At 43.8% G+C, this 14,356-nt stretch overlaps 1 protein-coding gene across 1 annotated transcript; it reads left to right on the top strand.

Moving 5' to 3' along the window:
• Positions 1-932: 932 nt before the first annotated feature.
• LOC127336289 (uncharacterized) lies at positions 933-5,979 on the top strand. Its single transcript, XM_051363086.1, has 4 exons — positions 933-1,335; positions 1,827-2,002; positions 2,068-4,334; positions 5,328-5,979. The coding sequence occupies exons 1-4, from the start codon at positions 933-935 to the stop codon at positions 5,977-5,979; spliced, it is 3,498 nt and encodes a 1,165-aa protein (XP_051219046.1).
• Positions 5,980-14,356: the final 8,377 nt, after the last annotated feature.

Raw genomic sequence — 14,356 nt, 5'->3', positions numbered from 1 at the left:
ACATGTCTGCTTGTGGCGCATGAAGACAATGGAGGCTCATTGCAGTTATTTTCCGTTGTGTTTGCTTTGAACATTTATATTTGAGCTAGTCTATTTTGACTATGCAATTTGTAAGACTTTATTTTATCCCCGAGGGCGTTGTAATAAATTTGATACTATTGCTATGATTACTACATTTGAAATGTGTGTGCTATCAGTGATCCCGGAAATAGCACTATACACAGGTATCTTGCCTTTATTTAAAAGGTAGGGTGCTACAAAATGGTATCAGAGCGTAGTGTTGCCTGTAGGATCGAGACCCTAGGATTGGAAAACCATAGGATACAAACTTGTTTAGAATGATAATTGTGAAAATTTTAATTCTGCACTTATCTATTCTTTTGAATTCCCTTCTGATCTTGTCTTCTCTTATAAAATTTTAGATGGCCGACTACGACGAGACGTTTGTTGCTGGGGACGAACATTTCTATCTCAGCGACATATTGTTCGATATGTCAACATTAGTTGGGATAGCACCACAGGTCATCCAGGGCAGACAGTTGTACAAGGAGCGTGGTATGGAGGCATGGATGATCAAGACCTTTATTCCGGGAAGTGATGATGACCCCGATGATCCTAACATGACGTATTCCGAGGTCTACCCCGATTGGATGAACTCTGTGGAGATTGCCATCCAGGGCGCCATCGCCCGCATCCGCCACAAGTTCCATCGTAAGATTCCCCCGACGTCGCCGTACTATCACTTCGGTGAGCGTTCAGAAGATGGTACTCCACTCCGCCGTACCAGTACTCGGAATAACTCGATATGTCGTAATTATATGACCGAGAGGGAGTTCGTGTCCGCTAGCTCCGAGTTGTTGTTGAAGAGGCAAACCGCCTTGGTGGGTGAAGCCTGAGAGACGCTCCAATATGCCAACGCCAGAAATATGCAGATGGAAGCAGCTCTGTTGGCCATAGATGATAAGAGACTGGCGCTAGAAGAGCGCATCGCCCTTTTGGAGGATCCAGTGAAGCTGGAAGAGAAGATAATTATTAGCGACAACTGGGCGAGGACAGTTGAGAAGACAATAACGCTGATGCTGGAGAACAGGGCCATTGAAACCAAGGAGCATGATGAGATGAAGAAGGAGAATGACGCTCTGAAGATGGAGAACAAGCTTCTGAAGGAAACGATTGAAGAACTTTCGGCCGGGAAGGAGGAAGAAGATCCTCAAGAGAGGCTCATGCTCAACTCTGATGGTGAAGTAGAGCCAGTTGCGGAAGAGAAGAAGAAGAAGAAGAGGAAGACTAGCCAGGAGTCCTACCCCTTAGCCTGCATTGGAGCTATCAAGAGACGTTAGAAGATCCCTTTAGATTATTAGGTTTTCTAGTTCATTACGTTTTCTCTGTATTGTCCTACTATCTGATGTAAGGCAGTACTAGCTATCTTAGTCGTATTTGCAAACCTCGATAAGTTTTAAGTAAAAGTTTGAATTTCTGGTTTTCAATGTTTCTGTTTGGTTGTGTGACTTGCTTGTGCATGGGTAGGAAATTTTACTTCCTAGATCTGTATGTCTTGTTCTTATTTGTGCTAAAACTATACCAGATGCCGCCAAGACATGACCCGACTCAGGATGCATTGAACCAGATGATGACCGCTCAGGCACAGCTCATGCAGATGATGACCCAGTTCATCCAAACCACCCAGAACAACAACAACAATCCACCACCACCACCACCTCCACCACCGCCGCCACCTCCACCACCACCACCCCCAGTGGATAGACTCGCCAGATTTCTGAGACTTCGACCAGCTAAGTTCTCCAATGCCACTGAACCAATTGTAGCTGATGACTGGCTGCGCTCTGTCAGCAAGGACTTAGTCACCTGTGACTGCACGGAGGCTGAGAAGATTAGGTTCACTGCTCACCTGCTGGAAGGACCTGCTGCGATGTGGTGGGAGACTTATCAACTCACCCATCCTCTAGATGACCTGGATTGGGAAACCTTCAGGAGGGATTCCGTACTGCCCACATCTCCTCGGGCATTATGAATCTCAAGAGGGATGAATTCCGCGGTCTGAGACAGGGAGGGAGAACTCTGAAGGAGTACATGGATGACTTCTGTAACTTGGCAAGGTATGCCCCTGAGGACATTGACACTGATGCTAAGAGGAAGGAGAAGTTCCTCAATGGACTTAAAGGTGAACTGAAGATTCCCTTGACTGTAGCTTACGCCCCCAGTTACCAGTCCCTACTTGATCAAGCCATCGCCCTGGACAATAATATCAAGAAGGAGGAGAACCGTAAGAGGAAGTTTGGCAATAAGAGTCACACTGAGCCGTTCCACAAGAAGCACCATTCTTCTGATGGAAGTGGGAGTCACAGCTCACACAGGCATAACAGTCATTTCAGCAAGGGGAATGGCAACAATTTCAATGGTCACAAGTTCAATGGAGGATTCAGGGGAAATCATTCAAATGGGAATCACGGTGGAAACAATGGTCGTCATAATGGAGGTAACGCCCACCCCAATGGAAATAATGGCCAGCACCGACACAATTCAAGGGACTTGTCTACTATCACATGCTACAAGTGTAAGAAGCCTGGACACTATTCCACTGAATGTCCAGAGAATAAGCCTGTTGATGCCACCAAGTCAAATACATTCCAGAAGGGACATGCGAACCATCTCAATGTGGAGGAAGTGATGAATGAACCTGACGCTGTGATGGGTATGTTTCCACTCAACTCATTTACGGCATTGGTTTTATTTGATACTGGTGCATCACATTCATTCATATCAAGAGCTTTTGTGAATAAAAATGGATTACCCACCGAAACAATAGGAAAAACAATTAAAGTAAGTTCTCCTGGTGGAGAGATGATAGTCAATTCGGGATGCCGAAGTTTGGTGTTAGAAATTGGCCCCTATAAATTCCTCGCTCACTTAGTAATCCTAGAATCACAAGGATTGGATGTTATTTTGGGAATGGACTGGATGACAACCTATGGAGGAGTCATAGATTGTGTCAGTAAATCAATCACTCTCACAACCCCCGAGGGAAAAAGAATTAGGTACAGATCCCAATTGGACTTTGGTAAAATAAGGCTAGACAATCTTAAGGGGGTTAGCCTAGACCAAGTACGCATAGTCAAGGAATACCCTGATGTTTTCCCTGATGAGCTACCAGGAATGCCTCCTGATAGAGATGTGGAATTCCTTATAGAACTGCTTCCGGGCACATGCCCTATAGCAAAGAGACCTTATCCTATGTCTACTGATGAGCTGAAGGAGCTCAAGAAACAGCTGAAGGAGCAGTTAGGAAAGGGTTTCATTAGGGAGAGTTCGTCGCCGTGGGGAGCGCCAGTTCTGTTTGTAGAGAAGAAGGACAAGAGCCAGCGCTTGGTTATGGATTACCGTTCGCTAAATGAAGTTACCATCAAGAACAAATACCCCCTACCCAGAATCAATGACCTATTTGATCGGTTGGTTGGAGCTAGTGTCTTTTCCAAGATCGACCTTCGGTCTGGATATTTTCAGCTCAAGATCAGGGAGCATGATATCCCCAAGACAGCCTTTGTCACTAGATATGGTTCGTATGAGTATACGGTGATGCCTTTTGGCTTAACCAATGCTCCCTCACACTTCATGAATATGATGAACAAGGTGTTCATGGAATTCCTCGACAAGTTTGTCGTAGTCTTCATTGACGACATACTTATCTATTCCAAAAGCGAAGAGGAACATGAGAAACACCTTCGCCTAATATTGGAGAAACTCCGAGAACATCAGCTATATGCCAAGTTTAGTAAATGCGAATTTTGGCTCAGTGAAGTAGGATTTCTTGGACACATCATATCCAAGGAAGGGATTGTTGTTGATCCATCCAAGGTTGCAGCTGTGACAGAATGGGAAGCGCCCAAGAATGTCGGAGAAATTCATAGCTTCCTGGGATTAGCAGGCTACTATAGGAGATTCATTGAGAATTTCTCCAAGATAGCAAAACCGATGACTGAGTTGCTAAAGAAAGAGAAGAAGTTTACTTGGACTGAAGCATGTGAAGCCAGTTTTCAGGAATTGAAGAAGAGACTTGTGTCAGCACCAATTCTATGTTTACCAGATCTTGAGAAGGAGTTCCAAGTGTACTGTGACGCTTCTCATCAAGGGCTTGGAAGTGTGTTGATGCAGGAAGGCAAGGTAGCAGCTTATGCTTCTAGGCAACTCAAGAAACACGAAATTAATTACCCCACACATGATATAGAGTTAGCTTCAGTAGTTCATGCACTGAAGACCTGGAGACACTATTTGATGGGGAAACGATGTGAGGTGTTCACCGACCACAAGAGTTTGAAGTATATCTTCACCCAGAAGGAATTAAACATGAGACAAAGAAGATGGTTGGAACTCATCAAGGATTACGATCTGAGTTTGCAATATCACCCTGCTAAAGCAAACGTAGTGGCAGATGCCCTAAGTCGTAAGTCTTATCTGAATTGGCTATCGACAGAGGATTTACCTGAAGATCTGTGCAAGGGATTGAAGGACCTTAGCTTGGAAGTAGTACCGGAAGGGTTTGTAGCATCCTTAATAGTACAACCTACGCTGATGGATAGGATAAAAGAAACCCAGAAGGGAGACGAAGATATAAAGAAGATAAAGGAAAACCTGAAGGAGGATAAAGCGAAAGGTTTTAGTGAAGATGAGCAGGGTATTGTTTGGTTTGGGAAGCGTATCTGCGTAGCTAATGATCCTGAACTTAGGAAGCTGATATTTCAGGAAGCACATGAGACACCCTATTCCATTCACCCCGGCAATACTAAGATGTACATGGATTTGAAGGAGAGATTTTGGTGGAATAATATGAAGCAAGACATCGCCGAATATATAGCCAAGTGTGATGTATGTAGTAGAGTGAAGGCCGAACATCAGAAGCCAGCTGGATTGTTGCAACCATTGAGGGTTCCAGAATGGAAGTGGGACCAAATTGGTATGGACTTTATTACTGGATTACCCCGAACAAAATCTGGTTATGATTCGATTTGGGTTATAGTAGATGGTTTGACAAAAGTAGCTCACTTCGTGCCCGTGAAGACCACTTACACGAGCGCAAAGTTAGCAGATATCTATATGAAGAGGATAGTATGCCTTCACGGAGTTCCTAAGAGTATTGTGTCGGATAGAGGTACCCAATTTACCTCGCATTTTTGGAAGCAGTTGCATGAGTCCTTAGGAACTAGATTGGAGTTTAGTACAGCATTTCATCCTCATACAGATGGACAGACTGAGAGAGTGAATCAGATCCTAGAGGATATGCTGAGAGCTTGTGTTATAGATTATGGAACTAGTTGGGATGAAAGTTTACCGTATGCGGAGTTCTCCTACAACAATAGCTACCAAGCTAGCATAGAGATGTCCCCATTTGAAGCTCTGTATGGAAGGAAGTGTACCATGCCCCTACTATGGAGTGGAGTAGGAGAAAGGAGTTTCTTTGGACCAGATATTATCCAAGAGGCCGAAGAGAAGGTTAGACTGATCAAGGATAGATTGAAGGTAGCACAGTCTAGACAGAATAGCTATGCTGACAATAAGCGTAGAGATGTCTCATATGAAATAGGAGATAGAGTTTATCTCAGAGTATCACCTCTTCGAGGAGTCAAGAGATTTGGAATCAAGGGAAAGTTAGCCCCAAGATTCATCGGACCGTTCAAGATCTTATCTCGCAAAGGAGAAGTAGCTTATGAGATTGAATTGCCAGAGATTCTTTCAGCAGCTCATAATGTGTTCCATGTCAGTCAGCTGAAGAAATGTCACCCTGAGATGTCAGAAATGCCATTGAAGGATACAGTACCGCTCGAGGAAGTTCAACTGGAAAGTGACTTGACGTATGAGGAGAAACCCATCAAGATCTTGGAGAGAGCCGAAAGGAATACCCGCACTAAGACTATCAAGTTCTGCAAGGTTCAATGGAGTCACCATACCGAGGAAGAAGCAACTTAGGAACGTGAAGACAATCTTCGAGAAGATTACCCACATCTATTTGCTAGCCTTTCTGAAGCCCGAGGACGTGCTTCATCTTAAGGGGGTTAGTCTATAACATCCCTAGTTTTCAAAATACAAAAACCTGCATGCATTCATGGCATCTTTGCATTTGTTCATCTACACATAAAATGTTGAGCACAAATATGATACAACCATAATTATATACCCTAAATGCAATGATTTTTATTTTTCCTACCATGCTATTTTGGGTCAATACCTTATTCTCTATTGTTTAAAACAAAGTCTTGAATTTTACAAAATTTTAGAAATTGGTTTGGGTCAATTTGGATACCTAAAACAAAAGTTATAAAGAAAACAGTAAAAAGAAAAAAGAAAAAACGAAAAGAACAAAAAAAAAATGTAGGAAACGGTTCGGACTGGCCGAGTTGGGCCAGCCCGACCGTGTCGGCCCAACTGGCCTGCGAACTCGGCCCGCACCGCCTCTCCCCTGCCTGCCTTTCTTTTTTTTCTCTCTGACCGGTGGGACCCACCCGTCCGCCGGGCCCACATGTCGGCGCCATCTTCAACCCGTGGCCGACCAGGACTCCGCTCCGCGCCGCCCTAACCGGGCCGACCCCACCTCGGCCGTCCGCGCCTTGGAGAGCACGCCCGGGCCCCCTATAAATAGCGCCGCAGACCCCGCCTCCTTTTCCCCCAAACCGTGCCGCCCCTAGCGCCTCCAATCTGCGGCGATTGCTCGCCATAGTCGCAGCCACCGCGCCACCTCCAGCCGAGTTTCGCCGCCGCCCCAAGCCGCCAAGCACCGCGCCGCCACCACCCACCTCCTCGCCGCGTGCCGCCGCGTCCCGTCCGCCCCTCGCCTCGGCCGTCCGCCGCCGGGAACGCCGCCACGCCGTCCGACCGAGCCGCCCGCCGCCACCTTCCCCAGCTCCGGCCGGCAGGTGAGCCCTTCCCCATCCCTTTTTCCTTTCGTTTTTCTTTATTTTCTTTCTCCTCTTCCTTTTAATCTGGGCCATCCAGATCGAAACGATCTAACGGCCGCGGGCTCCCCGGGGGGGTGATCCGCGTGAACCCTGCGTGGCCACTCACGTCGCTCCACGTGGCAGCCCCAGTCAGCGCCGCCGGTCAGATTTAGTCAAACACGTTTTTAAATTCAAATTCAAACATCAGATTTGTTGTAGATCTTGTAAAATCCGTATAAAATCAACCGTAGGTCCAAATTTTACAAACTTTATAGTTTTGGAAAGCTTACTGTATGTAGAATCCGTTTGTGCAGTAATATGTTATATGTACTGTGTTAGATTTCGCATCAAAATTCAAATAGAGAAATAGACCAGATTACACTATAAAAATTGTGTAAAATAATCTACTAGGCCAAAATTTATGTTTTTGTACTTTCTGGAATCCTCAGAACATGTACTTCAAGTTGGTATAGGTATTGTACAACTTTGATACGTGCACAAACTTGCTTTAGTAAAATCTATTCAAATCAGTAATTTGACGATAATTCAAAATCTATAAAAACTTTTTCGAATGAATCCAATTGCTCTACTCTTGTATTACTGTAACCTATCCAGGGAGGTCACATTCATATTTTTTACAACCCAAAATGCTTGCAGTAGCTAATTAATAAGGTTGTATATGTAAAGTAAATACTCGATTAATGGTTTTTCTAAATCAAGTTAATTGTCCAGAATATTTCATTAACATGACACATATCAGAGAGCACATAATGCAACACTTACACACCACCTCTTTTGTGAAATTAAATTGTTGCATAGCATGCATGCATACATGTCTATGATTGTTCATATCGAATGTTTGTTCATTTGTTATGATTGTTTGAATAGATTGTGGAGGAGATCAAGGAGGTGCTTGTGATTGCTGTGATTGTGCGGGTTGCTTTGATCAAGGCAAGTGACACTCAATTACCTACCTATTTTGTTAAGCATTAGTGTTTTCTTAAATTAGAATGCATGGTAGGAATTTGGTTTCGAAAATTTATGCTATGCTTATCAATCCCAGTAGTGTGTAGCCACCATGAACCGTTGCTAGGATTTTTAGTTGGCCTAGCAATAACAAAGTGCCACTGCTGTTTTGATCGAATTGGATTGTGAGTATTGGGAATTAAATTAAAAACCTTAAATGAAACAACTGGGTGGAATGGTTGAATGGTGGGCGGCTACTCAGGGCCACGGTGTGGTTGTCGCCGCCTGAGGGTACGTGGTGGTTGTCGTCGCCTGAGGGTACGTGGCTACTCAGGGCCATATCGTGGTTGTCATCGCCTGAGGGTGCGCATAAGTTGAGTGGCTACTCAGGGCCACTTTGTGGTTGTCGTCGCCTGAGGGTGCACTTGTGGTTGGCCACTCAGGATTAAAGAGATTAATATGTCATCCATGTTTAGATAGCTTCCAGTGCAGCCTTATGGTATTATGGGCTCTACCGGGGTTAAGTAAGTTGTGAGGTCAAACTTGTTGCTAGACATGATGATGTGGCTGGCTACCAAACGGGAACGGGTCTAGCTGGTTATGGTTGAAGCCTCCTTCTGAAAGATCTTGTCTCATTTCTTCTCTTGGGAAGGGTGGGTCGTAAGGTGAAAGTGCACAACCTCTCGAGAGTTAAACCTAAGATGTTAGCCGTGTCCCCGGTTACGGACAATTTGAGCTTTCTAGGCAGGGAATGTACGGAGGAATCTCATCACCTTTTCTTAATGAGTTAAAATTTGAGTAGCAACTGTCGGACAGTACATGGGAGATGTAACCATGATACTGTTTATGACAACATTACAAGTTTTACAAAAGTTTTGTTTTAAAATAAAATGTAGGATAAAATTGGCTTTATGCAAATTTGCCTAAACTCCACTTGCCAAATATCATGTAGATAGTGTGCCCAAAACAGCCACCATATAAGTGTCATTTGCCAGTACATCATTGTACTGACCTCCATTCGTGGGGCTGCATATTCAAACGTGCAGGATCGTCTGAAGAGGAGTACTAGGTAGGATCTCGAGTCTACATTCCAACATGTCTGCCTGTGGCGCATGAAGACAATGGAGGCTCATTGCAGTTATTTTCCGTTGTGTTTGCTTTGAACATTTATATTTGAGCTAGTCTATTTTGACTATGCAATTTGTAAGACTTTATTTTATCCCCGAGGATATGCGTTGTAATAAATTTGATACTATTGCTATGATTACTACATTTGAAATGTGTGTGCTATCAGTGATCCCGGGAATAGCACTATACACAGGTATCTTGACTTTATTTAAAAGGTAGGGTGCTACAGAACATCTCATACATCAAATATAATCATCATCACATCATGGCCATATCACATCACCAAACCCTGCAAAAACAAGTTAGACGCCTCTAATTTGGTTTGCATATTTTACGTGGTTTAGGGTTTTCTAGTAAGATCCAATCTACCTACGAACATGAACCACAACGGTGATAGTAGTGTTGACATAGAAAGTGCAAATTGCAATCTTCACTATGGTGGGAGAGACAGACACCCGCAAAGCCACTTATGCAATACAAGTTGCATGTCAAGCGTGGAGCAAGTCTCATGAGACGCGGTCATGTAAAGTTAGCCCGGGCCGCTTCATCCCACCATCCCGCAAGATGCAAAGTACACAAACTAAAGCAACAAAAGCATCAACGCCCATAAAACCATTGTGTTCTACTCGTGCAACAAATCTATGCATAGACATGGCTCTGATACCACTGATGGGGTTCGTAGCATAGAAAACAAAAAAATTCCTACCGCAAGACGAATAAATCCAAGATCTAATCTATGGAACACCCAAGATCTAATCTACAAGATCGGAGCAACGAGATTGATATGAGACTAACCCTCGAAGATTTCCAAAGCCTACGAGATTAGATCTCGTTGTTGGTGTAGACGATCGTCCCCGGTGCTGCAATCCGGCAGCACTTCCGTACTCGGTCGCGCGTACGGTGTCGATGAAGCTCCTTCCTCTCCCGTTCCAGCGGGCAGCGGAGGTGTGGTAGATCTCCACGGAATCCCAGCAGCACGACAGCGTGGTGATGGTGGTGGAGAAGAGTTGCTGCAGGGCTTCGCCTAAGCCTGCACAACGTATGGAGGTGGAAGAGAGAGGGGGCGGCTAGGGTTGTGGATGGGGGGCCTTGGCCGGCCACCCCCTCCCCTCTTTATATAGGTGGGGGGTCGGCCTAGGGTTTCCTCTAGGGCCCACCTGCCCCCTTGGCCGGCGCATGGGGAGGGGCCAACTCCTCCCCCAAGTCTTCCCCCTTATCTCCTAATTCAAACGCTTTATTTTAGGAGATAGATCTTATCTCTAAATTTAAACCATTTAAATTAGAGATAGATCTTATCTCTAAGGGGGGCGGCCTGGGCCCACATGTCATGGTGGGCAGGACCCACTATGCCATGTGGCGCCTATGTGGCCTCTCCCGGGGTGGTGGGCCCACTGGTGGCCCTCTAGAACCTTCTAGAAGCTCCGGTCAAAACACCGGACTTTTTCCCGAACCCCGGAAATTGACTTCCCATATATGAATCTTATTCTCCGGACAATTCCGGACCTCCTCGTGATGTCCTGGATCCCATCCGAGACTCCGAACAAAAACTTCGGACTCCAACTCATATTCCGAATCTACTTATGCGACATCGAACCTTAAGCGCGTCACCCTACGGTTCGCGAACTATGCAGAGATGGTCGAGACTCCTCTCCGAGCAATAACCAATAGCGGGATCTGGAGATCCATAATGGCTCCCACATATTCAACGATGACTTAGTGATCGATTGAACCATTTACATACGATGCTAATTCCCTTTGTCACACGATATTCTACTTGTCCGAGGTTTGATCATCGGTATCTCCATACCTTGTTCAACCTCGTTACCGACAAGTACTCTTTACTCGTACCGTGGTATGTCATCTCTTATGATCCAATCATATGCTTGCAAGCTAATCAGACGACATTCCACCGAGAGGGCCCAGAGTATATCTATCCGTCATCAGGATGGACAAATCCCACTATTGATCCATATGCCTCAACTCACACTTTCCGAATACTTAATCCCATATTTATAACCACCCATTTACGCAATGGCGTTTGATGTAATCAAAGTATCCTTCCGGTGTAAGTGATTTACATGATCTCATGGTCGAAGGACTAAGGCAACTATGTATCGAAAGCTTATAGCAACTTGAACTTAATGACTTGATCTTATGCTACTCATTTGGGTGTGTGTCCATTATATCATTCAACCAATGACACAACCTTGTTATTAATAACATCCAATGTTCATGATCACGAAACCATGATCATCCATTAATCAACAAGCTAGTTATACAAGAGGCTTACTAGGGACTCCTTGTTGTTTACATAACACACATGTATCAATGTTTCGGTTAATACAATTATAGAATGGTATGCAAACATTATCATAAACACAAAGATATATTATAATAACCATTTTATTATTGCCTCTTGGGCATATCTCCAACACAACTACCTCATCAACCAGACTTTCAAGAGCGGCTCCCATGAAGGACGTTATTTCTACCAGCAAGGTAGATCATCCCTCTTCTCTTTTGTTTACACACGTATTTTAGTTTTATTATGAATGACACTCCCCCCAACCTTTGCTTACACAAGCCATGGCTAACCGAATCCTCGGGTGCCTTCCAATCAATCTCATACCATGGAGGAGTGTCTATTTGCAAAATTAAGTTGCTTACTGATGAATCAGGGCAAAACATGTGAAGAGAATTTAGTTTGATTAATTTGGGGCTGGGCACCCCGTTGCCAGCTCTTATTATGAAAGTCTGTCAAAAGTAAATGACAAGGTCGAAAGATAAACACCACATACTTCCTCATGAGCTATAAAACATTGACACAAATTGAGAAGCATTTCGAAGGTTTAAAGGTAGCGCATGAGAATTTACTTGGAATGGTTTGAAATGCCATGCATAGGTATTTATGGTGGACACTTTGGAATAACTTGGTTTTCAGGAGTTTGGAAGCACGAGCAGCGTTCCCGCTCAGTACAAGTGAAGGCTAGCTATAGACTGGGAAGCGACAATCAAGAGAGCAGTAACTGTCATAATCATGCTTGCGGCAAAATAAATTAACGGGGGCATAAAAGTGATACAAGAACTCTGAAGAAAATTAAATCATCAAGGCTTAGTTGACTTTTGTTCAGTCATATGCATGCGTGAGCATGTGCCAAGTCAATTCGAATGAATTATTCAGAGGAGGATACCACAATGTCATACCTATTTATGAATAAAACAATGCAAGCAAATATCTAAGACATGCTACTCATATTAATAAACTGGAGCTAAACATGAGAGATCATGAACTACTAGACTTTCTTAAGTGACATATACCTCACATGAACCAACTAAGCATGCTCACATGGATGAGTATATGTACAAAAATGAAAACAAATAGAGTTCATACCAGCCTCTCACCACAGTCGAATTGTCGTAGATCGTCATTATTGCCTTTCACTTGTGTAGCTTGAATGATATGGAATGAAAACCACGCTCCAGCCACCGAATACCATTGAACTCCATAATGAACTTTACAAAACCAAAGAAGAACAGCAAATATTTTTGGTGTTTTCGAATTGGAAACAAGAACAAAAGGAAACAAGCAAACAAAGTAAAATCTTTTTGGATTTTCTTATAGCAAACCAACGATAGCAAATAAAGCAAAATAAAAGCAAGAAACCAAAATAAGCAAATGGTGAAGAGAAACAACAGAAATATTTTTGGTCTTTTTGTGTTTTAGGAAAGAAACAAAGGAAAAACAAGAAAATGAAAACTAGAAGAGTCACATAAATACAAAGCAGCAGGAATTCGTCAAACTTGACAGCAGTACAGTAATCGATTTTTAAGAAATTCTTCCGCTGCCCAGCTCGAAAAGTGTTCAACTAATGAAAGTTAGATAACAACCTGGGGAACGTGCACAAAAATTGGCTTCGCAAAATAACGTTCTGGCTGTTTTTGAGAATTTTTATGGTATCAGTCCAGAATCTGTTTTCAATCAGCAGTTCCCCAAATATCATCTCCCTCTTATTAGAAAACCACTTTAAGAAGCTAAACAAGTATATACAAGTATCCAGCAACTATAATATGCAAATAATGAGTGATGCCGGTATACCTCCCCCCAAGCTTAGGCTTTTGGCCTAAGTGGAGTTCAACCCCAGCGAGGGTCAGGGTTCCACGCCGGTGGATCATACATGGTGTAGTCATAATAAGGTTCCTGTGCAGAAGAAAAGGGTGAAGGCTCCATATGCCCAAAATGTTGATGCGAAGAGCTCGCTGCATCGGATGACGAGTCGAGGTGTTCCTCGGCCTCCTCCATGCCATTGATGACGCGTCAAGCACACGCCCGTTGGGAACCCCAAGAGGAAGGTGTGATGCGTACAGCAACAAGTTTTCCCTCAGTAAGAAACCAAGGTTATCGAACCAGTAGGAGCCAAGAAGCACGTTGAAGTTTGATGGTGGTGGAGTGTAGTGCGGCGCAACACCAGGGATTCCGGCGCCAACGTGGAACCTGCACAACACAATCCAAGTACTTTGCCCCAACTTAACAGTGAGGTTGTCAATCTCACCGGCTTGCTGTAACAAAGGATTAGATGTATAGTGTGGAAGATGATGTTTGTATGCGAAGAACAGTAAAGAACAATGTTTGCAGTAGATTGTATTCAGATGTAAAAGAATGGACCGGGGTCCATAGTCCACTAGTGGTGCCTCTCCGATAAGAATAAGCATGTTGGGTGAACAAATTACAGTTGGGCAATTGACAAATAGAGAGGGCATAACAATGCACATACATATCATGGTGAGTAGTGTGAAATTCAATTGGGCATTACGACAAAGTACATAGACCGCTATCCAGCATGCATCTATGCCTAAAAAGTCCACCTTCAGGTTATCATCCGAACCCCTTCCAGTATTAAGTTGCAAACAACAGACAATTGCATTAAGTATGGTGCGTAATGTAATCAACAAATACATCCTTAGACATAGCATTGATGTTTTATCCCTAGTGGCAACAGCATATCCACAACCTTAGAACTTTCTGTCACTGTCCCAGATTTAATGGAGGCATGAACCCACTATCGAGCATAAATACTCCCTCTTGGAGTTACAAGTATCAACTTGGCCAGAGCCTCTACTAGCAACGGAGAGCATGCAAGATCATAAACAACACATAGATAATAGATTGATAATCAACATAACATAGTATTCCATATTCATCGGATCCCAACAAACGCAACATGTAGCATTACAGATAGATGATCTTGATCATGTTAGGCAGCTCACAAGATCCAACAATGATAGCACATGAGGAGAAGACAACCATCTAGCTACTGCTA

Source organism: Lolium perenne, chromosome 1, assembly GCF_019359855.2.
Source record: "Lolium perenne isolate Kyuss_39 chromosome 1, Kyuss_2.0, whole genome shotgun sequence".
NCBI lineage: Eukaryota > Viridiplantae > Streptophyta > Magnoliopsida > Poales > Poaceae > Lolium > Lolium perenne.
This window is presented reverse-complemented; position numbering and strand designations above follow the sequence as displayed.